General features: G+C 37.6%; 1 protein-coding gene across 2 annotated transcripts in view; it reads right to left on the bottom strand.

Annotated features, from left to right (window-relative positions):
• The window catches only part of ASXL3 (ASXL transcriptional regulator 3), a 178,775-nt gene that overhangs the window by 12,287 nt on the left and 139,470 nt on the right, over positions 1-27,018 (bottom strand). For both annotated transcript variants that reach the window (XM_072732136.1, XM_072732135.1), the window contains 2 exons: positions 3,134-3,230; positions 1,171-1,276 (listed from right to left, as the gene is read on the bottom strand). In XM_072732136.1, the coding sequence (XP_072588237.1) occupies positions 1,171-1,276; positions 3,134-3,230 (203 nt within the window). The remainder of the gene's footprint in view (positions 1-1,170; positions 1,277-3,133; positions 3,231-27,018) is intronic.

The following is a 27,018-nucleotide window of genomic DNA, read 5'->3' as shown; positions in this document are numbered from 1 at the left end:
CAATCAGTATGTCTGGCATGGGTCCTGGAAATCTGTATCTATTTTTAAAAGCTCCAGTGAGGATTTTGATGTAGCCAGGCTTGAGTAATACTGCTGGTGACAATATCTGAAGGTATATAAGGAGCCTGCTGCATTTTAATTTTTGAGAAAACACATTAATTATCTCCTGTAAGTTTTCTTAAATATGTATATGCATCCACAGTCCTAGGATAGCAATGAAAACAAGCCTTCCTACTTGAGAGTACTGCTATTTAGGACACTCCACCAAATGCTAGCCTACTCTAAGCAGGCTGTTAATCACGTAGTTCCTTTTCAAGAGCACTCATATGAGACTCCTGATATTGTTTTCTCTGTTTACCGGGGGAAATTTTATGAAATGAGATCAATTGGTACAGATTTTGTTACCTGCAACCACGTCAGTGACATCTACACAAAACGACTTTCAGGCATGAATTATGTACCTGGGAGTTCAAGCACAAATTCCTTTCTAAGGAGGATCTAAAGTCACTGTCAATTGTCAGTGACTTCCTTCTTCCTTAGGGATAGGCTAGTCTCTGAGACTCTAATTCTGCTCAAGTATGATATGTCCCTTCTAAATGTGAGGCAAAAGCTAAACTACTTTCAATTTAATTCAGTTGCTACCAAGCTTAAGTGTGGCCAGTATTATTTTAAAGAGAAACACATAAAAAGAGAAATAATAAAAACCGGTTACACTCGGAGAGGAAGATAGATAAAGAGTAATACTTCAGGATCTTCTCTAAACACATGTATATGCACAGTCAACATTAGAAAAATGTGAAAATTAAGTGTGTCTAAAACTACTTAGCTCTAAAGTATTCATTAATGAACATACTTGGATTAAAAACAGGAGATTTTTTACTAAAATCTAGTTAAGAAAGCCATAATTGACTTCTATAGGATTTCAGGTGCTTTTTTCAGGCCAAAATGAATTTTCATGGACAAGTTATAAACCCTTGAAAGCGCATTTTTTAAAAATTTAAGTGCTGATATGCCACTATAATTTTACCTGCAATTTCTTACACTGTGGGACTATTGCCTTTTATCGCAGGTTTATTAAGTTTTACAGCATATGAGTGTGCTATGTGAAGCAGAGAATTACATTTTCATTTCCTTCTGAGAGAAATGAGAAAAAAATGCTCTAGTACTTACTTTTCTCCATAAAACCTTTCAAAGAATTTTTCTTTCCAAGGTTCTGTTTTCTTTTCCTTCTCAATTTCTTGCCTTATCCGCAACTGCATTTCTGGAGTAAATTCTCCTAGAAAGCAAATGCTTATATATTGAGTCAAAGTGGTCATCTCTTTTGCCGATTAATAAAGAAAACATGTAATTAATTTGAGTAAGCTTTTATGGATGTTGAAAAGTAAAACATAGAGTACTGACAACATTTCTACAGCCTCTCTTTTTATGAACATGGCTCAAACAGTCATTTAGTCATAGGTGAACTTTAAAACCCTCAGCAAATATACTGTGTGCTAGGGGCTGTGAATGAAATGGCATATATTCAGTGTCCTTAATGAAATCAGTCTGGTGGGAGAAAAGGCACACAATTGACTATAATATAATGCTGAAAGCCCTGTATGGGCTGTAGGAATAAAGGCAGTGAAAGTACAGAAGCAAAGGCACTTAATTCTGCCTGAATCGATTAGGAAGGCCACATACAGGAAATGGTTCTTGAGTTAGCTTTTGAAGGATGACTAAGCTTTTATAAAGTAATTAACTCACAAGGCACAGAGATATGAATATGTATATTTATGTTCTTTTGAGTGGCCAATTGTGGGAACACAGGAGTAGGATGAAATGAAATGGGAAAGGTAGGCTGAGGCCAATTAACAAATACACAGTTTAAAGAGAGTTTTAAATTTTTCCTACAAGAGACTGAGGGAGGTCCTGACAGCATTCACTCAGGGAGGAATGTGGCCAATTGGCTTAGAAACAAGATGAAGTGGAGGGACTTCAGCCAGGAGGCCACTGAATGGGACAGATGAGAAAGGAAGAGTAGAGTCAGGCCAGCAGCTGTGGGAATGTTCAAGGGGAATCAGATTCACAGCACAACTGACAATTCATGACCAGATCAGGAGAAGGAAGAGGACCAGAGGGATCATCAAGTTTCAAAGTGAGGAGCTCTGTGGACAGCGGTGACATTAACAAACAGGAGGCAGAAGGGATGGCAGACAGTAAAAGAAAGTGAGGTTAATATTGACATTATAGTTTTCAGCTGCTTGATATCAGCTAGGGAGATCCAACAGGCATTTGGAACAGAACATGGAATTAGGAAAAAGGAGTTAGAGCCAATATGGAAGTTTTTGGCATATGGACTACCAAGAAGGTGAAAGAGGCTGCTTTGCGAATATGCACAGCTACAGGAGAAGGTACCCAAGAGAGTGGTGGAGACATCATCATGTATCATTAGATGGAAGAACAGAAGCTCTAGAAGGAAACTGAGGTATGGCTATCAGCAATGCAGCCACAGGAAACAATTTTAAAATATACTGTGAATGTCTTAGGTAGATCGTTTCGTTTCAAATTGGACGAGGTAAAAAAAAAAAGGATATTGCAGAAGGAGCCTGAAATTTAAGGAAGAGGAAACTGGGCTTTGCCATTAGAAAGTCATTAATATTCTCAAGGAGGCATTATTTCAGTTGTGTGTAGTAATAAGTAGGGTTACACCCGATCATTACAATTTGAGCGAGTAAGGCAGTAAAATGATAGTATCATTGGTTATTTTTGTTCTTTTGGGAAGCATGGTGACTAAAGGAAGAATAAGGTAAAGTGGTGGCTTTAGGGGGAGAGAGCATTAAAAGAAGACTATTCAAGCTCTAGGACATTAAGAGAATACATAATGCTTCAAGTAAGTGATTAAAATTACCATTCCAAAGAAAATCTAGCTACATCAAAAAGTTTTTTATTATGTTCCAGATAATATTATGCTTCCTTCAAAAATGCCAAGTATAACAAAGACTTAGTGAAGTCATTTGGAATACAATGAGAGTTTTTACTACATTAAAGTATACGTCAGGGAGAGAAAAAGACTCAGAAATCAGAGAAAGGTGCAAGGCTCAGTACAATGTGTGTATTCAGATATGCCAAAGAATAATGGAAAAGAGAAATTTACCTTCTGCCAGTCGCTGTTTCCATCCTTGAGCTGCATATGCAAAGAATTCGTTATTTAGTGCTGAAGAACTCAGGCGTAAAATTCCATCGCTTCCCATCTAGGAAATAAACGGAAAAAAACAAGATCCATCAAGGAGAATTCAAAGCAAAAGTATGCAGGAAAGAAGTGAAAACAGGGTGTGTGCATGAGAGAGAAAGTGCGGGGTAGGAGAAAGGAAGAAAAGGAGCCTAGCAGAAGGTGAATTTCCTAGTAGAAAAAATGCACTTTACAGTGACTACTATAATGACACAAATATAACAATTTAAAGGAAATCTTTACTAGGCATTCCCATTATTGGTAGTGAGGAAAACAAATGCATGGGGTTTCATCAAAACAGTTTTATATCTTTATCATTTTACTACGTCCTAAGTGGTACCACCTTAATCACCATGTTTATACCTTTCAATTATCTTTTATTTTTTTTCTATTATCTTTTATAAATTAAATTTTCTAAAATTTGTGAAAGCTAAAGAAATCCAGTCTGATCACTTGGATTTTTTTCTCTGGCTGAAGTTTAGACAAGAAAAAGCTCTAAAATATTAAGGCAAATACACCCACACTGTCATACAAATCCCTTCACACTTCTTTCCAATTTGGGTGCACACATACACATACACAAAAAAACAGGTAAATGGTAAAGTGTAAATACATGCAATTGCATAGTATTAACCTCTTTCTTTAAACATACTAATTTTTTTAAAATTCACATGTAGAAGAGATTCAGAAAAGCATCGTCAAATTGGATGCTTTTAACTTTCCAATTATTTATTGCACCTTCTATGTGCATGTAGTCTGCTTGCTGACTTTGGAGATAAAAGAATTGGCCTTGTCCTTGACTGGTTGCTTATATCATTGAGGAATGAAGATAACACAGTGTCAAACATTGGGTGAATGGGAATTAAGAAGTGCAAAAAATAAAAGCTGGAGGATGATATCTAGATGGACATGAGTGGTGAGGAAGAACTTGATACCAGAGGCGAAGCCAGGTCCTGCAAGATAGGATTTGGACAGAATGGCTTTAGAGATAAAGCATGTAGTGTACTGCAGAGATTAGGAGCTTTACTGCAGAGGCAGGACATCACAGACAACCAGGAACTGGACCAGGTACGAAGGTGTGAGGTGCTTTAACCTGGTCAATGGCCTGGCTCCAATTACATTTTCAAAGACTTTCTCTTATTTCCATATATACGCTTCATGTGTCCTAATCTTTAATTGTCACTGCTACCTGAGATTTCTCATCCCCATGTTTCTGTCTATGGTCTTTTCCACACTCCATCTTCACCACAGAAATACTACTCCTCTCTTAAAATGTCACTCAACGCCTTCATGAACATGTCAGCTGAACCACCATTCAGGAGCAAAGGAGAACACTGAAACTGAAAATCAGTATTATACCAACCCTCTAAACTGGATAATGGTAGATCAAATTCAGAAGAGAGACGCTGTGAAAAAACATAAGGTATGCTGAAAGCTGCCATGACATGGACAGGGAAGCCGCAGAGTGGACATTCTAGGTTTCCTGCATCTAAGAAGATATGGATAACCATGCTAAAATATTCAATACACTTGGAAAATGTCAGGCAAGACTTTGTTCATTCATTGAATCACTGTTTACTCACTCAGAGCTATTTCGTCTTTATTCAAGACACTTATTAAGCCACTCATATGAACCCATGTACCTGGCACGTGTATACAATTGCACTGAAGAAAAAGCCCCTGCCCTTATAGTGAATATATTCTACATAGAGCAGATGCTTGTGGTCCCTGTAGGTCTCTTCCGCCCGCCTGGGTTCAGCACAACGTAATGCAGTTATATCACCATGCCAGTATCCCACGGCAGTGTCCAACACAGCCCTTTGATCTGAATGGATTAAGTGCCCCACCCTTCTTATCTTCTGATTGGACAATTCTAGGACTATCTGGAATGCAGTATACACACTGAACCAATGGATGACAAATGGATGACATTTGGTCCTGTGTCCCCAGTAGAACACATGGTCCTGGAAACCAAGGGATGGGATGAGTGAATCTTCATACTATCTCTCACAGGAAACCACTGGCAGACTGTGTACTTTTGGTGCCCACAGTTCCAGACCATGTGAGATTAAAAGTCCATGTCCCCCCCCAAAAAAAATTGAAATTTTTTTTTTAAAGTACATGTCCCCAGGGGAACATCATTTTTTCTAGGGCAAGGTCTCACAGACTTGGCACTATTGTCATTTGAGTCAAAATACTTCTTTATTGTGGAAGCTGTCTGAATGTTGTAGGTTGTTGACCAGCATCCCTGGCCTCTATGCACTAGATGCAGCAGCAACCCCCCCTTCCCAAATGTGACGATTGTAAATGTCCTCAAACATTACCAAATGTGCCTTTGAGGCAAAATCATCCCCAAGTGACAATCACTGCACTATTGGACATGGTGAGGGCACCACTGCAGCTAAAGCTCTGCCTGGTTCCTCTGTGTCTCTCATGCTGGTGGGTCAGTAGGCAAAGAGAGGAGTTACCAGACAGGTGGGATAATCAGCACCAACGTGTCATGAGGAAAGAGGATTATTGCCATAGGACAGAGGCAGAGTGAAGGATATAGGGAACACTGGAGATTCACTAGGACCTCTCTTGGTGTTTCTGTATCTGGTGGTAACAAGTGAACATGGATTACAGCAATGACAGTCAGAAATGGTAAGGGAGCCAAAGGCTCAGACTCTTCAGGGATGACAGTCTGGGTGACTTCACCAGGCAAACTAGCAGAATTCCACTGGGTGTGAGGAAATTCAGAAATGGGTGACAGAGAAGGGAAATGAACTTCAATCATAGCCTTAAGACCAGCTTGAGACTAGCAGTATGTGTAGCTAGTCCACTAAGTCCCTGGTCAGAAGTCTGGTTCTTTGTTTTTTGTTTTTGTTTTTGTTTTTTGTTTTTTCCTTTCCAAAATACCATGACCAGCCACTCTTTACAGAACTAGTCACAGAGGGAACTTAACATGAAGCACAAGGTCTGAGTGGTAGAGAGGTAGACTGGACTGGACATTGGTGAATCTGTATCTAGCCTGCCTAAGTATAGAGCAGATGGGGCAATGCTTTTCAGCGCACTTGTCCCACCCACACCTATAACACTCTAGGGTTTTCTTTGCTACAGATGCAGCCTGGAAGTGCAGAGTCTGGCCCTGAGGGCAATGCCCCCATCCATGGGAGACAAGGGTCTGTGGTAAAACGTCTTGCTTCCCTGTTGTCCTCTGGGACAACTCTCAGAGGGCCCTCAGCAGAACTGTGACTGAGTCATTCCAAGGGTATTTCCTCTTGTCTTCACATCATCTAATCCCTGGCTTCTGCTTCCAAACTAACTATACTCAAGTTCTTGTTCCAGGCTCCATTTCTGGAGGGAAGGGACAGGGGAGGATCCTCCTAAGTAAGACTCTGAATCTAAGGAGTTTGGGCTTTAGTCTCCACATGGAGATGACCCAGTGAATGTACCTAAGGTGAACCGGAGGCTTGAGGCAGAGCATATATCAGCATGGCGCCTCTGGCTGGTCACCTCAAAGTCCAAGTTAGCCCCCTGATTTACCTCTGCATATTAATCACCTTTTCAACATGTGCCACAATAGGGTAAAGGTGAGAAACCCTGCTCTAGGTAAAAGGAAACTACCATTAAAAAGGTCAAAGTTGGGAAGAGTCCAAAAAGATTTATGTTTAACAAGATAACTTTATTACCTGTGAAAAAGATGGAATGGAGAGGAATGCATAACAGAAAGACATCACCAGCAGGTAACAGAATACTTCCAAAAAAAGAAAAGAAAGGCAAAATCTTCAGGACTGGGTGGAGGGCTTTAGGACTGAGGATGTAAAGGTAATGGAAGAACATTTCAGCAGACACCAAACACGCTCAGGATGACTCCAGGAAATGGGGTGGATGAAAAAGGCAGCTGAGCTTGAGCACAAGTCTTCAAGCAGTGTTATGAAAGAGATCTAGCAAAGACAAAAGGATGAAGAGAAGACAGGCCATCTAAGTGTTATGCCTCTAAGAAGTCTGAAATTTTTCTGTGAATGTTAACTCTGAACGTCTGTCTGTGGTTTCGGAGCCCTGAGAAAAAGCGACTTCACTTAGGAAGACTAAAAGGGAAGAGGTATTCTTATTGTGTAAATTTTAAATAGGACTAGTAGGTGGAAGGCAAGTTCCCCGAAGAGGTAAAGAAATTTGTTTGCTATGAAGTGCATTTATAGCAGGCACAATGAATAGGTTAGAATTCTTCTATATTTGAGGACATGCATGGTACCTTATAATCTTCTATAGTCCATGCAATGCCTAGTGTATTGCAGGTACTCAATAAATGTTTATTGCTGCCCTTGCTTTATATAATGAAAGATTTAAAATTAAACTCCGGTAGCTGATAGGCAGGATTTTCATCTCATGCATTCTCCCAGGCCAAGAGCATGATTAGTTATTAATTGAAATTTCAGCATAATTTTAAGACACAAAGAAATACCAGATCCAGATTAGCTCTGACAGAGTCTCAAGGTTTCAGCACATGAAAATGCAAGGCAGTGTGAAATAAACACATTCAAAAATATGGAAGCTAGCCCTGAAGGAAAATGTTTTTCTTTTAAAACAGAAAAATAATATTAACTGCCAGACTTCCAGGCTGTATGAGACAGCACAATTAAACATTAGGGCTAAATTGGACTTAGGAAATACGTGCCAATAAAACTTTTAAAATACACTATTAATTTTATGGCCTTTAAGAAATACTGTCCAAAAGACATAACATTTTAATGAGCTGGAACAATAAACATTTCTGAAAGATTTATTTATTTATTTATTGCTGAGCTATAAATTCTTGTTTTTCAGATTACCCACGCTAGAAATGTTCATTCTAAAAACTCCCTTAACTCTCTTCTAATGAAGTGTCTAAGCTATTGATAAATTATGCTTCCTTTTTAATTAGGAGGAAAAAACTCTGAACGTTTTAGTTGTTATAGAGGAAAATAAATACGAGTAAAGGGAAATTCATTTGTGTTGAGATCCTTTCACAAAGGTTCAAACTCCTTGTTCGTGAGTCTATAACTTGCCTTTGGTATTGATTACAGTAACATCCATTTTGTGGGATGGATGTCTGTGGAATTCAAAGGGTGGAAATGCCAATTTTCCTTGCACCATAGCCAGTTTTTGAAGGTCGATGAATTTTAATTCCGTACACGAATATATCTATGCTTAATAATAATCCTTCAGACCTCTAATATATTATCACTTTTTTCTTATTTTAGATTTCCTGTAAGTGATTCAGAATGCATGGCATGTGGGCTGCAAAATGGAACAGTGAGAGATGTGTTGGAGAGTTTGAAAATAGCCAGACAATAACGGGACACCTAGATATACTAAGCAATGTGGATTTCATTCTTCAGACAATGGGGAGCCATTCAAAGTGAAGCCACCTCACACTGCGTGTACGCAGGTAGGCAGGCTGCTGGTTTAGATGGGGTGTTCAGGATTGGCCTCTGGAATGCTCACTCTTAATAAGGGATATTCATGTAGAAACCTGAAAAAAGCAAGGAAGCATCCCTGAAATCGCCTGGGGAAGAGTGTGTGAAGTAAAGGGATGCCAATCCAGATACTGACCCTTGTGGGGGGCCCACCAGGAGATCTGAAAACCCGGAGGCACATTGGACTGGAGCTACAGAATTGTGCTGGGCTGCAGACCCACTGTACAGACTGGCTTTTCCCCTCAAGTGAGCTACAAAGCCTTTGAGGGGTTTCTGGTCTGAGGAATGGGAAATTCTGACATTTCAAAAGGATAGCTCTGACTGCTGTGTATAAAAAAGACTTTAGAGTGGTGCCATCCAATGGCAACATAAATGTCAGCCACATACGTGATTTCAGTTTTCTTAGTAGTCACATTGAAACAATAAAAAAGAAGGTGAAATTCTAATAACATCTTTTTTTTAATACCACCTATGAAAAATGTTATTGTTTTGATATATAACATAGAATATTAAGATATTTTCATTGTTTTATGTATTAATTCTTCAATATCTAGTGTATATTTATAAGCATCTCAATTCAGATCAATCATATTTCTATTGCTCAGCAGCCACTGGTGACTCGTAGCTACTCTACAGGACAGCATAGTTTTAGATGGTAAAGACTTACAAGGACACAAGTATGTAGTTACTGTGGTGATCCAGGAAAAGGATGAGAGTAGCTTGGAATATGGTGACAGCAGTGGAAATGCTTGGGTTCTGATTTTCTTCTGAGGGTTGAACCAATAGAACTTAATGATGGATTGGATGTGTGGTAAGCGAGAAAGAGATCAGGGAAGGATGACACCAAAGACTTTTTTTTTTTTTGGCTTTGGCTTTGGCAACTACAATTATAAAATTTCTATTTACCAAAATGAAGACAACAGTGAGAAGAGGAGGTTTGGTTTTAAAACAGTTGAGGTGCTAATAACAATTTTAAGCAGATGCCTCAGATATATCATTCTACATATAGTGTAGGGGATGCCCTGGATATAGCCAAGACTAGGGACAGAGGTTCCTGTTCAAGAATCATCAAGAGAAGGTCAAGGTATAAATGATGAAGTCTTAAGATTATTCAGGCAATGCAAGTAAAAAGAAGAGAGCTATTCAAGAGAGGTACAGGAACCGCAGACTGGATGGGGCTGAGTGCACATGTAATGAGTGGTGAATGAGACAAAGGTGTAAATGATGAGTCTCAGGCATAAAGTTTGGGTAAGTTGGTGAATACTGGTAGCGGAAATCAGGACAGGAAAAATACAAGGAGGAGCAGGAATCTGGACAAAGAAGTAATGGGATTTGTTTTGGATGTGTTGATATAAGGATATTTTAAAGGCATCCAAATAAAGAAGTCTAATCAATAACTAAGACTCAGGGCAGGAAGCTCAACAGTATGGGAGGGATCAATGAAAACTAGCAATTATCAGCAAAGAAGAAAACAAGGATATGATGAGAACATGGAAGAAGAATTTACTGGAATAGAAGACAGCTCTAAAGCAGAGCCCTGAGAAATACTGATCTAGAAGGAATGGGCAGGAAATGTAGATTCTGCTAGAAAGACCAAACAAAAGCTGTCTGACAGAGGTAGGAAGAAATGCAAGGAAAGATGCAAGGGAAGTAAGCTATATTGTATGTGTGTGCTAGTATCTATCAAACCATGTAGAATTATTTAGGTCAACAGTATGTGCAGTATACTATGTAAGTTGTGGTGCCCAATTAAAAAAAAAATCCAAAGAGTCTTTATGGCAGACACAAGCCAGGCAGTGGAGACTAACCAGAAGGCAAATGCAACAGCAAAAGCGTAACAAGCAGATGAACAATAAGCTGTCATCACTGACCCTCTTTTTTAATTTTTTAAAAGATTTTATTTATTTATTCATGAAAGACACACAAAGAGGCAGAGACAAAGGCAGAGGGAGAAGCAGGCTCCCTATGGGAGCCCGATGTGGGACTTGATCCTAGGACCCCGGGATCATGTCCTCAGCAGAAGGCAAATGCTCAACCACTGAGCCACCCAGGCATCCCATCACTGACACTCATACTCCAATCAAGCACCCTTGAACTATGGACCCCAGTAAGAATCAAAGGTAGGATATTATTCATTCTAATAAGAAATTTTTCATTTTTTACCTATCATTTAGTAGAATTTCAGGTGGCTCAGAACACTCCATAGGTATGCTCAAGGTTTATCCATAAGCAAAAATGTAATTCTTTAAGCATAAAGTTAGGCATAAAAATGAAAGAGGGCTGCTGAGAAAGAAAGGATCAGTAAGGGAGACAGGACTGACAATAGACTAAGGACAATCTGGCCACTAACTTTTGAATGCTATTTCTAAAGCTGCATTAAGACAATATTTCCTGGGGTGCTTGGGTGGCTCAATGGTTGAGCATCTGCCTTTGACTCAGGTTGCGATCCCAGGGTCCTGGGATCAAGTCTTGCATCAGGCTTCCATGCAGGGAGTCTGCTTCTCCCTCTGCCTATGTCTCTGCCTCTCTTTCTTTCTCATGAATAAATAAAGCAAATCGTTAAAAAAAAAAAAAAAAAAAAAAAAGACAGTATTACCCAAACAGTACTTTGCAAAAACAGTAATTTAAATAGGTAATTTTAATTTTAATGGGTAATACATCTAAAAGGATATTAAATCTTTTTAAAACAGACTTTATGTATTTATTTATGAGAGAGAGAGAGAGAGAGAGAACGCACAAGCAGGGGGGAGGGACAGAAGGAGAGGGAACCCTACGTGGGGCTGGATCCCAGGACCCTGAGATCATGACTTGAGCCAAAGGCAGACACTTAACCTACTGAGCCATACAAGCTCCCCAGTAAACTGATTCTGCTGATAGAATCAGTTTGTATTTATTAAATATGGTTAAAACAATCTTCTTTACTGTAAGTACTTTCTAATGTACTATAGTTTATTTTTAATACCTAAGAATATACCTATAACACGATATTTCTCCAATTTTTAACCCTGTAATCCCCTTACAGAACAATTATCAATATTTCATGGAACAAGTATTCTTCAGAATATTTTGGGAAATGATGTGTTAAGAGCTGTAAATCAGTCAGAAGCAGTCAAATGAAATAAACCTAAGCACAATGAATATGCACATGTTAGATACTAAATCCCTGTTGAACAAGTGATCAAAGAATGTTCTCAGATCTGGACATGGGATAACTTTCACTACAACACAGAAATCAAATATTCAAAATAAGTAAAATAGTGAAAATAAAACTAGAGATTATGCTAAGTGAAATAAGTCAAAGACAAATACCATATGATTTTACTTATATGTGGAATCTAAAAAACAAAATGAACCAGAACAAAAAAAAAAAAAAAAAAAAAAAAAAAACCTCCCACACTCTTAAATATAAACTGGTGGTTGCCAGAGGACAGTTGGGTAGGAGATAGATGAAATAGGTAAAGGGGAGTAGGAGGTACAAACTTCCAGTTATAAAATAATAAAACACAGAGATGAAATGTATAGCATAGGGAATATAGTCAATAATAATGCAATAACGTTGTATGGTGACCACACTTATTGTGGTGAGCATTGAGTAATGTATAGAATTGTCAGATCACTATGTTATAGACCTGAAACAAATATAGCATTGTATGTCAACTATACTTCAATAATAAAGATAAAGTTAATGATTTTTAAAAGTAGTAAAAACTTGTAAAGAATGACATAATAGGCTTTAGTCTACAAGCCTAAACAACTTCAAGTTCAAAGCCCACTTCAAGAAACAACTATTTTGGGGTACAGGGGTGGCTCAATTGATTAAGTGTTTGCCTCTAGCTCAGGTCATGATCCCAGGGTCCTGGGATAGAGTCCTGCATTGGGCTCCCTGGTCAGCATGGAGTCTCCTTCTAACTTCTCCTACCCCTCACCCCTGGCTCATGCTTTCTCTCTCTAATAAGTAAATAAAATCTTTATTAAAAAAAAGGAAACAACTATCTGGCATTCCTTTCTAAAAAAATACATCAAAATATAAGCAAACATAACATCTTTTCTTTTAAAAAGTAGAGACTGTAATTTCAAGGGCACCTGGGTGGCTCTGTCAGTTAAGTGTCCGAGAAAAAAAATGAAGTGTTACACCATGTTCATCCTCCTTCTACCTTTTTTTAAATATGCATGTAGAGTAAGCTAAAGTAAAGAAAAGGGGAATCTCAGAGAGGATATAAATATATTACCCCCCCCCAAATCAACACAGGCTTTTGTGTTATCACTGTTATGATAGGGCTTTTATCATAAAAGTCCCTCTTCTGAACTGAGCCTTAGTTCTTTCTATCACTTACTCCTTGGGGAATCACTGCTGAGCACTAGGGTGAAAATCACAAGGTATAAAGTTCAGCATGGAAAGGTTTGGGAGATGGAAGCTCTCCCACACTCTGGATGATGCTGGATATAATGCTTAACTGGAATGAAGTTCTTCAGGCAGAGGGATGGACAAAAGAAGTATACAGCAACAGTTCATTATTTGATGAGACTTTTGTGGATGTGAATTGCAAAGGGCTTTGAAACTAAAGATTATAAAACGGCATAATGAAAACTAGTCCTGTGGGAACTGCTTATTGCCTTCTCATTAAAAAAATGCATAGAAACATATATCTGTATGAATCTACTTGTATCTCTCTATACATTCATTCATACATACACACATATATACATATATATATATATATCTGTGTATCCATGCATGTACACACACACATACACCAAACACACGCAATTTGTAAGGCAAACCAACCACTTGGCTAAGATAATGGTCTTCTTTAAAATGGGATCTCTTGCACATTCTAAGATAACTGTTCTCTCTCCCACCGGATGACCTGACCAAGCCCCAAGCCCCCAAGTCCACAGAGGAAATGTTCAATCAGAGGTTGGGGAGGCCATTCCCTAAAGCAAGACATGTTGGCAAGCAATTTCTCAGGCTCCAAGCAATGGGAAAAAAGAATTCCCTAGCAATAAGAGAAAAATAAAAGTTTTCTCGTAATTACTGCCATGAATTTCAGCATATACAATAAGGAAAACCACATTTGCAGGGTGTGCATATTAGAAATATATGAAAAAGGAATTTTCATATATTGATTCTTAAAAGTTTTCAATTGTTGAGTTTCAATTACTATACACATGAGATTTCTCTCAATCTTCTATACAATCTTATGAGCAACAATAATCATTTTCTAATGACATTATTCTATGTTTTTACAATCTGCCACCTTTTCCAAGAACCATCCCATTTGCAGATTTCAAAGGGAGGAGTCTCTATTCAAAGTACTATATTCTCTTTGATGTTTTAGCAGTTTGCTCAGAAGAAATATAGCCTGTAATGAAACAGGCGAGCATAAGATAAATAAAGATGCCTAAAGGCAAAAGTAAAGTCATTGATATATCAAGTTTTTATCAACTTCTCAAAACTAGAGACATGTGCTTTTATGCCTATCTCTTTTATTCAGTTTTGTGGACAACCCCTGGTCATTTGGGAATTTTGATGGATCTTGGTATGAAGTGATTTTTTAATACAAATGCAGATAAATAAAATTTGAACAAGTTTTAGCAAATTGGAGAATACGTAAATGTCTTAAAAAATCTCTCTTATAATTGCATTTTTATCAATGTTCCCACTGTGGGAGGGAAATAAAGAAAACTTTCAATGTATCCAACCATGAGACAGAATACTAATGCTTTATTTAGTGAAAATCAAGCTCATGCTCTTGTGTAGATAAAATAAGATTATGTCATAATGTAGTGGGAAGCAGTGAATCACTGTTTCTACTTGTAATACACTGAACAGCTGTGTTTAAGTGACTATCTATTAGTCATTCATTTCTTTAACAAACATTTCATAAGCATCTACTACGTGCCAGGAACTATGAAATGGACAGCTTCCGCTACCACAAAAGCCTAGCACCTAGAATAAGACAGACAGCATGATAAGTGCCCAGAGAAGAAAAAGATAACTGTGAGAACTGCCAGGCCTGGTTATCTGGAATGCTTCTAATTCTCCCTTTGGAATCTGTAAATATCCATGCCTGAATTTACCTTTTTCCTCCTCTATATAGTTTAACAATGGCTCCAATCCACTTACTGTTCAATAATAACTAAAATCAATAACTATAATGACTATAGTTAATTTTGTACCTATAACGACCCTGTAGATAGGTAAGTGGTCAAACAATATAATCCCCCAAAATGATAACTCTTTATACCATATGGCTTCCTTTAATTAACACTCAAAGTCTTCATATGCTAGGTACTGGGAATGCAGTGATAAAAACAGGCAGAGGACTTGAATAGATATTTTTCTAAGAAAGACATACAAATGGCCAACAAGCACATGAAAAGGTGTAAAACATCACTAATTATAAAGGAAATACAAATCAAAATCACAATGAGATATCATCTTACACCTCTTAGAATGGCTATTATTAAAAAGAGAAGAAATAACAATTATCCACACTGTTGGTAGAAATGTAAATTGTTACAGCCTACTAAGCCAAACAAGATGGAGGTTCCTCAAATAATTAAGAATAGGGGGTGCCTGGATAGTGCAGTCAGTTAAGTGTCTGACTCTTGGTTTCAGCTCAGGTCATGATCTCAGGGTCCTGGGATCAAGCCCCAAGTTGGGCTCCATGCTCAGTAGTGATTCTCTCCCTCTTTCTCTTCCCCTTACCCTGCTACTGCACACTCTCTCTCAAGTAAATACATTTTTTTTAAAATTAAGGTGTTATTCTGTATGTTGGTAAATTGAACACCAATAAAAAATAAATTTATTAAAAAAAAATTAAGAATAGAACTACACCAGGATCCAGATGTTCCACTTCTATATATCTATCAGAGGAACACAAAAACACTATTTGAAAAGATATATAGACACTTACGTATATTGAAGGAATTTTTACAATAGCCAAGAAATGGCAAAAACATAAATGTTCATCAGTGCATGATAAAAATATGGTATATATAATATATAAAAATATGTGTATAAATATTACTCAGTGATTAAAAAAATCTTGCCAATTGCGAGACTAGATGGACCTTAAAAGTATTACACTAAGAGAAATAACATGGCGAAAGAGAAATACCAAATGATTTCCCTCATGTGTGGAATCTAACAAAACAAATAAAACATAAACAAACTCATAGAGAATTGGTCAGTGCCATAGGGAAGGGAGTGAGGGTGGGTGAAGTATGGCAACTAGGTTTTGTGGTGATCACTTTGTAGTACACACAGATGTCAAATTATAATGTTGTACCTGGAACTTATATAATATTAAACACCAGTTTTACCTCAGTAAAGAGAGAGAGAGAGAGAGACAGAGACAGAGAGACAGAGACAAAGACAGAGACAGAGACAGCTACCAAAACTCTGATGAGGGAGGTAAAGAACCTTGTTATAAAGCAAAATGCAGTGAGTGGTGGTAGCTGAAGAAATATGTAGCACCAAGATTTGCTGTTATCGTTTTTGCCTATTTTTTTGATGGATAAAGGCTAGCTGAGAAGGTCCACCTCTCTACATTTTAGTTTCATCATATGTAAACTTAGAATAACAAACTCTTCACTTCATACAGTTTTTGTGATTATTAAATCAATAAATATATGTATAATGCTTTGAATAGTGCTGGTGCAGGGAAAGAGCTCAAAAAGTGCTCTATAATTATTATTATTATTATTTGGTAGACGGTGTGACAGACACACCCTAGGGTACCCCAGTGAGTCACCTTTGTATAATTTCCTCCCTTTGGGTATAGGAAGAAACTGTAATTTGCTTTTAGCCAATCGAAAATGGGAAAGAAAATGGGCTGTCACCCTTTTGATTATGTTACAAAGAACTACACGTTAACCAATGGAGGCAGAAACACTCTCCGGCTGGCCTTGAAGAAGCAAACAACCAAGTTGTGAATTGCCTATGGAGAGAGGTGACCTCTAAGAGCTGAGGGCTTCAACCCTACAGCTGTAAGGAAGTGAATTCTTCCAGCATCCTAAATGAGCGGGGAAGAGGATTCCAAGCTGTAAATGAGAATGCAGCTGGCCAAGACCTGGTTTCAGCCTGAACAGAGAAATCAGCTTAGTTGTGCACAGACTCCTGACCCAGGGAAACTGTGATAATAAATATGTGCTGTTTTAAGCTGCTAAATTTGTGGTATTTTGTTTTACAGCACAGAGAACTAATTCAGAGGAAGAGAAAAAGATTATTTGATTGCTTCTCCTTTATCAGTTGAGAAAACTCTCAGTAGGCATACGCATGTGTGTGTGTGCATGTGTGTCTAGGGGATAGGAGGAGAGAACACAGGAATACAAGTAGGATTATCAGGCAATGGATTATGAAGAAAGAGCAGACTGTCATCTCTATGAGGGCAGCAATTTGCATTCCATGACAGAGTAGGTGCTTAATAAATATCAAGGAATGAACTAATTTTGTTGCAGTTTAGTTGTATCGTTATTTGATGCTTCTATGTAACCTTATCCAGTCTTTTGATGAGGCAGTGCCCAAAAGACAGTTTGGTAGTGTATAAACAACTGATTTTGTTAGGGACATACAGGTAGCAGGAGATACATTTAGTTACTGTCTTTGATGTAAAGTAATAAAGAGGGCGATAAAGCAGACAATGGACTTCAGTTTTTGCCTAGAGGTTATCAACACCTCAGTTATGTTAATGTAACATAACATTCCAAAGTGTCAACAATTTATCTCTTCAAATTAAATCAATCTGTTGTGCATAAGCCAGAAAATGGAAGAAATACTCTAGTAGACTTTAAATTGTATGTACATACTGGTTTCTCTGATATCTTCTTTAATTTCTAATTTAAAAAAAAACCCACAAACCCTTCTGATATATGCAAGACATTTCCCTTGAATTCTCCATCTGAAGTAACCCAGCATGCCACAGTGGAAAGAGGGCAGACTGGGTTTAAAGTTAGAAAATCAAGTTGCTGAGCCCAGCTCTGCTTTTTTCATAGTTGTCTGAAGATGCTCCAGCTTTGTAACAGCTTTGAGTTTCTGTCTCATTATTCAAATGGCAAAATCAAACATACTTCCAAAGCTGTTATATGAATTGCAAGTAATAAGTGTAAAGAACCCAATATACTACTTAGCAAGGAGTGAAATTTTAAGATACCACATATGAAGAGTGAGATTTAGAAAGATTCTGAAAGATTCTGAAATTTATAGTAACACCAACCATTGTTTACTGAGTGCTTAGTTTGTGATCTTTTAAATCGTGGAATTCTCAAGTATGTCCTCTTAAGTTTATATCACCTGAATACAGATACCATATCTAAGAAGTAACATTTGGAGTGGGCTGCTTCGAAATGAGGCATCACAGCTGGAAAGTGCAGTGTCCAGGGTAGGCTTTGCTGCTTTAGTGTTGGCTGGTCATCTTACCTCTACTATTCCCCTGAGACATCAGCTCCTTAGCTGGGAGCAAAATCAGTTGTATTACCCAATCAGCTATTGGCCATGAGACAAGTGCGAGGGACAGTGCTGTCACAGAGAGACAACATACTATTACTTAAGACAATTGCTCTCTTGGATACCAGAGGAGATCCCTGAGAAGAACAAAGATTCCCCCAAAATCATATAGCAAAAGAAAAGAGGTCAAATGCATGTTTAATTCCCTCCTCCTCCCCTGCAATTACGTAAAGTTCCCCTGCCCCCAACACATCTCTATTTCTTGCAATCTGAGCAAGGCCAACTAACAGGACTAGAAAGTATTACACTGAGTAATCTATTAAACATTTTCCACTTTGAGGAGATTGTACAGTTCATTGGAGAAGGAAATTCCATTTGCCAAAAAAGAAAAAAAAAAAAAAGCCAAAGACCATGAACAAAGTTGGACGACAATGTAAATTAATAATGAGCCAGCAGTTCAACTTATAGCACACTGTAAGAGTAGAGTTTCATAAAGATAAGGTTTGAAATCAACCTTAGATTTCCTATCAAGGGGATCCCTGGGTGGCTCAGTTGTTTAGCAACTGCCTTTGGCCCAGGCCAGGGCTTGATCCTGCAGTTCTGGGACTCGATCCCAGAAATCCAGGATCAAGCCCCACATAGGGCTCCCTGCATGGAGCCTGCTTCTCCCTCTGCCTGTATCTCTGCCTCTCTCTCTCTTTCTGTGTGTGTGTGTCTCATAAATAAATCAATAAAATCTTAATTTTTTTAGATTTTCCTATCAAAATCCAAACATGCCATCTAAATCACACCAAGCACCTAGATGAAAATCCTGACACACAACTCTCCTCTTGTTACTGACAGAGAATGCCTGTCCACCACCTAATGTCTGAAATACTTATGTCACAGATCAGTGACATACATGCCAAACCTTCATTCTTTACTTCTTCATTTCTCAAAAGACTTTCTATGATAGCAATCCATGAGATGTTCCTAGGGAAATAGAAGATTGTATCACCAATTAAGTTCAAGAAACTCTGCTTGACACAAAGTTCAACAGTTTTATCTATTCCAGAGCTTTGGAGCCTTTACTGTGCAAATGAGTAAAGTATTTTTCAGGCTCCTGAAAATTCAGAGCACAGCTCTCAATTGGATAATTCTGAGGAACTGGTGTTCTACTGATTATGTTCACTATGGGAAATGTTGCCTTCAGTAGCAAGGCAACAACTGCAGCAAGTACAGCAAGTTAAACCACTAGAGAATTAGAGAGCTAGAATCTACTACTTTACCACTCTATCTCAGAATTGACACATCTTTATAAATTCCAATTTAATTAACTCTCAATATGTTGTCAATAGCCAGAATAAGAAATGGCCGTTGTGAACTATGTCCTTGCCATCCTCACACAATTACCAGTGAAACATTATTCAAATGCAGTCTGGTACTTTCGACTTGCAAACCAATGATGCCTTTTTCAAAAAGTGAGGTCTATTGACTTTTTGTGTTTGTCTTTTGCCTTTGATCTTAGGAATTTTGGAAATAAGTTGTGTGGTCAAATGCAGGGACTTCACTCAAGAGGTGCTCTATAATGGCCACTCTGTATCCCTTCTTCATTAGCTGCTGTGTATCTCTTTACCTATATCTCAAATATTTCATGTTTTAATCCCATGCATACCAATAGTTTTTACATGTAAAGCAATCATTAAAAATAGTCAGTTGGGGATCCCTGAGTGGCTCAGTGGTTTGGCGCCTGCCTTCGGCCCAGGGCCTGAATCTGGAGACCCAGGATCGAGTCCCACGTCGGGCTCCCTGCATGAAGCCTGCTTCTTCTTCTGCCTGTGTCTCTGCCTCTCATTCTCTCTCTGTCTCTCATGAATAAATAAATAAAATCTTAAAAAAAGGGGGGGGGAGCCAGTTTTAACATTCTTGATTTTTTTGTATTTCATAAGTATGAAAAAATATTCTTCCTAAGACTACACATAAAAATAGAAACATCAAAAAAAAAATAGAAACATCACTGCTAATGATCAAGATATCACTCACACAAAGACAATGTTTCAGGCATTAATCACATGTATTTTTGATAACTGCAAGTCCACACTGGGTCTGCTCTCTATAGAAAAAAAAACCCTTCCTCCAATTACTATGGCTTGAGGGATAACAGAAAGCTAAACTGAATGTGATAAAATGTCTAAATGATATGTAAAAGGCTGATGTGACAAGCAAGGAGCTAATGTTCCAGCTGAAGGCATAAGCCTACTGTGAGTTTTTTAAATACACGAATGTACATGGCAGACCTACATATGCCAGGCTGGTCTTAAGAGTGTTAGGAATGAAATGGCTGAGCGTCTAGAGAATTTTCTGGTTCAAAAGCAGAAAACAGGGGTGCTGGGGTGGCTCAGTCGGTTAAACATTTGCCTTCAGCTCAGGTCATGATCCCAGGGTCTGGAACTGAGGCTCACACTGGGCTCCCTGCTCAGTGGGGAGCCTGCTTCTCCTTCTTCGCCCTGCTCATGCTCTCTCTTACTATATATATATCTCTCTCAAATAAATAAATAAAATATTTAAAGAAGAGAAAAGCAGGAAATAGGACAAAAGTCTGGACAGAATGGGGAACTTAAGGAGTCTTGGTGAAGTTATGCAAATTTAAATTTCAGAATGTGTGCATGTGCACAAGCCAGGTAGTTCAGTGGACTCCTTCAAGTCTGCAATATGGTACTCAGCATCAATGAAGGGACACCATGAAGTGCTTCACTGAGAAGCAGGAATAAAATAGGGGATCCCTGGGTGGCGCAGAGGTTCGGGCCTGCCTTTGGCCCAGGGCGCGATCCTGGAGACCCGGGATCGAATCCCACATCGGGCTCCCGGTGCATGGAGCCTGCTTCTCCCTCTGCCTGTGTCTCTGCCTCTCTCTCTCTCTCTCTCTCTGTGACTATCATAAATTTAAAAATAAAATAAAATAAAATAAAAGATGCACTCTATTCCTTCCCAGTTAAGTAACTTTGCCAATTACAAATCTTAACTAGTCATCAAAAAACAGACAAGGGTTTTGAAAAAGTCCCTGCCAAGAAATGGATTCAACATTAATGAGCAAATTGAAGCAAAAAGAAATACAGTAGAACTGACATAGGTCCTTCTGGTATCTACCTACTAACTCGGGAAACAAGCTGTGGTCTAGGGCCAAGTTGGGAGAAACTTGGACAGAATAAAAAGGATGCTTGGTTCTCAAGGGAAATATGCAAGCAATAAGAAATACCCTTGGCCCACTTGAGGGTTAGAACTAACCATATGTCCTTGGGCAAGTTACTATAACCATTTGGAACTTATATAGAAGGTCTGTAAAATGAAGTGATTAAAATAAAAGATCACTAATGTTTTTTCCAGATCTAGTGTTTGATGACACAGGTAGAGCAAAGGGAAAGCAAAATGACAGTGATCCCAAAGATCAAGTCCAAATAAAGGTCAGTCAATGACAACAGGGCGAAACAGGGGTTGGAGGAGGCAGGTGCAGACAAGCACAACAAGGGTGCAATTTCCTGAGCTGGTGGCCACCTGCGCTGAAAGCAATCTGATTCCTTGAAGGTGGCTGTACTAAAATACTGAACTGATCCTGCTGAGATACAAAAGCTTTAGGGTGTGCATGTGTATGAAAAATTGAAAGAGCAAAACACAGGGACGAGTTCTAGGGGGAAAATTATATAAAAATAAGACCTGCCACTTGAAGTGTGTGTGTTGGGGGGGGGGAAGGGGTATTTTTAACAATTATGGGGGGGCCATTTCTGGTCTTTAATGATCAAAGAGGAAAGACCCAGAGGGTCCGGAGTGTACACACTGTCATACACACAACAGAGAATTTCTATGTACCCCATCGGCCTTACAAATGACTTAGAAGCCATGTATGCAAGGAAAACTTGCTATGAAAACTGTTAGGATGGGGGCCCCTGGGTACCTCTGTCAGTTGAGTGTCTGGCTTTTGGTTTTGGCTCAGGTCATGATCTCAGGGTCTTGAGGTTGAGCCTTGCATCAGACTTCGAGGTCAACAGGGAGTCTGCTTGAGATTCTCTCTCTCCCTTTTCTCTTGGTCCCTTTTCTCACTCACATGCTCTAAAATAAATCAATCTTAAAAACAAACCAACAAACAAAAAAACCCAAAACTTCCAGGATGATCCAAGACTACAATATCACTGCATCTTTTTGCATGGGTTTTAGTATGTACTGTATTTTCTTTCTAGGAATGTACTTAACATGTGTTTTGAGAGAATACTAAAATTGCTATATTTAAAACTTTTATAAAAGTTGTTCATGGAAAATTGCATTACTGATGTTAACTCCAAATTTCTAGACAACCTATCAGTCTCCCAACTGCAGCTATAGTGACCACAGCCATCCCATGTGTGTACACAGTGATTCCACTCCCCATCTTGCCTTTACAGATGCTCCTTCCTGACCAGTAACATCCTAGAACTTGCAAGGTTTTAGTAATCATAATGCCTTTTTTATTTCTCTTATATACTATGTTTGTTACTGTGTATTATTTATATATTTTTAAAATGTGAGTGTAGGAAAACTATATTTTCTGTGACTTTAAAGAATGTAAAAGGGCTTTCCAAAATATGTTATTTTAGAATAGGGTTACTACTTCCAGAACTTTCAATCTATATCAGTGGTTTTACATGTTTTGGGTCTACAGTGACTTTTCTCTATTTGATGAAAACTGCCAATGAAAACACTGTGTGGCAGACTGCTAACCATCTCCCAGGACCTATTCTGTCCTTCATTCTCATATGGTGACAGACACCTCCCATGAGTGTGAGCAGCATTAGAGATAATATTTCTGAGACTCTCTTGCAGTTGGTTGTGACCAAAGGATGAAGTTCTCCACATGGGAATGTGAGCACACGTCATATATGTCCCTTGTGTGTCATTTCTGTATGCTTGCCTTCCACAATACTTGAGCTAGAACATGGACGTGTCAGGTTCAGGCTTGGAAATGAGCCATATCAGGGGCAGAACTGCTTAATCACCATAGGCCAACTAACTGTCTACTTATAAACTGTTATGTAGGGATCCCTGGGTGGCTCAGCAGTTGAGTGTCTGTCTGCCTTTGGCCCAGGGTGAGATCCTGGAATCCTGGGATCGAGTCCCACATCAGGCTCCCTGCAAGGAGCCTGCTTCTCCCTCTGCCTGTGTATCTGCCTCTCTCTCTCTGACTCTCATGAATAAATAAAATCTTTAAAAAAAATAAAAATAAATTAAAAATAAAAAATTTCTTTTTATTTTTAGAAAATAAAAATTTTCTCTTATGTAAGAGAAAAACTGCTACCATGGCTAAGCCACCCCTTTCTGGAGCTCTTTGTTACAGCAACACAGCTTCTACCTGGATACATCTTGGAAATAAACCACAGATAAATGCATATGCTTGTGCATGCACATACACACATGCTCACTGACATAGCAAAATGCTACACAAAACTTCAGAATGTCAGAACCTACAGCCTTTCTTGGTGCTCTAAGCTAAAAATTTTACAGCGGTTGGGGATAGCTAACAGTCTCTTGGGAAAGCTAGCTTAAACAATATCAGAGGAGCTTTCGTTTTGGAGCAGTCACAAGGAAACTCATCTTGTCAGCCAGTATTGCAATCTACAAGTGAGAAACAAGAGAGCATTCTGAAATATAAAAAGTATGATTAAATGATTGACTCCTTCCTCAATACTAAATTCTTTCAAATCCCTTTATCTCTATTTTCAGGTTTGCAGGCAAGAAATCTTAATTCCAAAACATATTTAGCTGTGTTAATGTACATACTTAGTAATAACCATTTTGACTTGACAACTATAATACAATTCTTTGAATGAGAGAAATTACTAAAATTTCTTTTTTGCTCATTTATAAAGGGTGAATATCTAATGCAAACATTGTGCAAAAAATACATTAACTAAAAAACAAAGAGCCAAAAACAAACTTCACGATTAACCACTATGAACAAATAGGCTTTAAAAAGAATACTTGACAGGATGAGCACTGGGTGTTATACTATATGTTGGCAAATCGAATTCCAATAAAAAAATTTTAAAAATACATAAAGAAAATAAAATTAAAAAATAAAAAGAATATGAGGGATGCCTGGGTGGCTTAGCAGTTGAAAGTCTGCCTTTGGCTCAGGGCATCATGATCCCAGGATCCAGGATTGAGTCCCACATGGGGCTCCCTGCATGGAGCCTACTTCTCCCTCTTCCTGTGTCTCTGCCTCTGTCTCTCTCTCTTTGTGTCTCTCATGAATAAATAAATCTTTAAAAAAAAAAAGAATATGAGAAGAATTTTAGTAAAATAATAGCAACTGTAAGATTGACATTAGTTCTCAAAACTCTGCCAAAACAACGGTTTTCCTATTCTATAACTTTTTCTCTATGTCATCTTAGAAAGCAAGTAATAATACCTACTGAATAATCTATTGTCCATAAACTAGAAATTGCAAGAGTATATGGAACTAATGAATTAATTTCATATAATATGAAAACAGAAGAAAATAAGGATTGCACATTCTATGACTGTGTATCATCAGTTTTTCTAGTAACTACAGGAATGGACAGAAGTCTTAATCTTTTTGACAGAAGTTTTGCATTGCTGAATGATATACAAGTGACTAGACCACAAATGTGAGAATGGGGGAGCCTGAAGAAGAATTTTTAAGGAAGCAGTACTGTAAAAATGCAGCACAGTCTCTGCAAGGAATTCCCAGCCCCCCGCCCCCGACACAGAGTGATCCGATCACACCATATGCTCTCACCCACAGGACACATATGACCTACATGCAAACAATCAAGTCAACCACCAAATTTTATTCAAATGATCAAGGGGAGGAATGGCTTTTACAATTCCAAGCTGTTTAAAAATCAGTTACCAGTGACACAATTCATTATCATAATAGCTGAGAAGTGTTTCCATCTAATTAAATAATAACCATACACTGACAAGTTAACAATTAGTCATTTGGGAATTCAGACAGTCCATGATGTAGTTCCTACCTCAGAAACAGGAATAAAATGTAGTTATATAAATATTGTATATAATTAGGGAAAGGGAGCCAAACTAAATTTTAGAAGAAAATTGTGTATATTTTGAAAGCCTGTTTAAGGCATATGGTACAAAATCAAATTAAAAAGTAGATGGGAAGAATATTTATCCAATTTGTATATGAAGACAAAAAGAAAGAGCAAATGTGAATGCCACTGAGATTAGAAATTAAAAAAATGATGTATTTTGCCAAAAGGAATAGAGAAATTATGGCAATAAAGTAAATTCAAACATCTGTTTACAAAATAAGATGTAATTTAGTTAATTTAGAAATCAATTCAAGAAAACCATGGTATCTACATATTCATTCCCAAATGACAAAATTGCTGTGTTGGGCTAAAATACAGGAAACTAAATAGAACATCTAAATGAAATAATAAATCTGAACAAATGAAAAAAAGTGTAATATTTTAAAACAACACTGGAGAAAAGAATACAATGATATAAAAAATGAGCAGTGTTTTATATGTAACTATTTTATCATAAAATTTAAAAATAATTTTACAGAATAAAGGGTTGGTAAAATATTTTTTCAAAAAAATCAAAATTTCTATTTCAAAATTATTGAGTAAAAGAAATAGAATAAAACATTAAATATGGTCATGATAAACTGAAAATTCATTTATTTCATTATATGGTTAAAGGCAGTAATTTGGTCCCAAATATCTTATTGTCAAAAGAAAAAAAAAGTCAAATTTAAGTTTTTTCACCATTAGATCAATATTTAAATAAGTACAGAATTCTAAAATTAGGTAATCAAATTAAGGACAAAAATTCAAGAATATTTACACTGGTTGGAATCAAAACTATTTCAAAAGACAACTTCAAAAATATACACCGTTAGTAAGACAAAGGGAGGATCTACTTTGCATCTTTGAACATATATTCAGAAGCTCACAGACATACTTTTTGAAATGAACTATGATCAGATGAAAGAGAAAACACAAAAAAAATAAAACACTAATTTTGAAAACTCTTTCTAGTCAAGACATTCCAATTGTGAACATAATTTTTTTAAACTGAAACTATTGCTAATTACAGTTTTCTAGCTGGCCATAATGAGGCACAAATGAAACATGGAGCAGCAAGAAAAAAAATAATACATTTTATCCAGATTGAAAGCCAGACTTGGCTTTTAAGTCAGACCTACCAATCTCAGGACAACACTGGCGAGGGGTAGTGGTGGGAGTGGAGATACCTGGGAAGTACTGGTGAGAAGGAAAAGCAAGGTAACTCTAGTTCTGTGTGATAGACCAGATGGGCTTACTGCAGAGTCATATTATGGGAAGAAGAACAGCATTGTGTTTTGTTTTGTTTTGTTTTTTTAATTTTTGCAACTCTTTGTTGAAGTGTAACATATATAGAAAGTGAACAAATCACAACTACATAGCTTGATTTCATTTTCACAAACTCATCACTCTCCTGTTACCAGTGTCCATATTAAGAAACAGAACAGTAACAACACTCAGAAGTGCCACCTCCCAAGTACTAATCCTCAAGGATAATATAACAACATAGATTAGTTTCACTTGTCTTTGATCTTAATAGTGATGGAATTAGACACACATTTACTTCTGTGTCAAAGACTATTGCTCCACATGTTGCTGAGGTTCATCCATTCTACTACCTTTAGCTGTAGATCATTCATTCTCATTGTTGTAAATTCAAGCACTGAAATATATAGAAATTCATCCATTCTGCTGCTCATGGGTATTTCAATAATTTCCAGTTTTTTAATCTTGTGAACAGTATGACTATAACAAATTTTGTTCATTTTTTTTTGGTAAATCTATAGATGATTCCATTGGATATAAATGTGGGAATTTAAATGCCTAATCAGCTTTAATAAATATTGTCAAATAATTTCT

The sequence above is a fragment of the Vulpes vulpes genome, chromosome 13, assembly GCF_048418805.1.
Source record: "Vulpes vulpes isolate BD-2025 chromosome 13, VulVul3, whole genome shotgun sequence".
NCBI classification, from domain to species: domain Eukaryota; kingdom Metazoa; phylum Chordata; class Mammalia; order Carnivora; family Canidae; genus Vulpes; species Vulpes vulpes.
The sequence above is the reverse complement of the archived record's forward strand: the minus strand, read 5'-3'. Positions and strand labels throughout refer to the sequence as shown.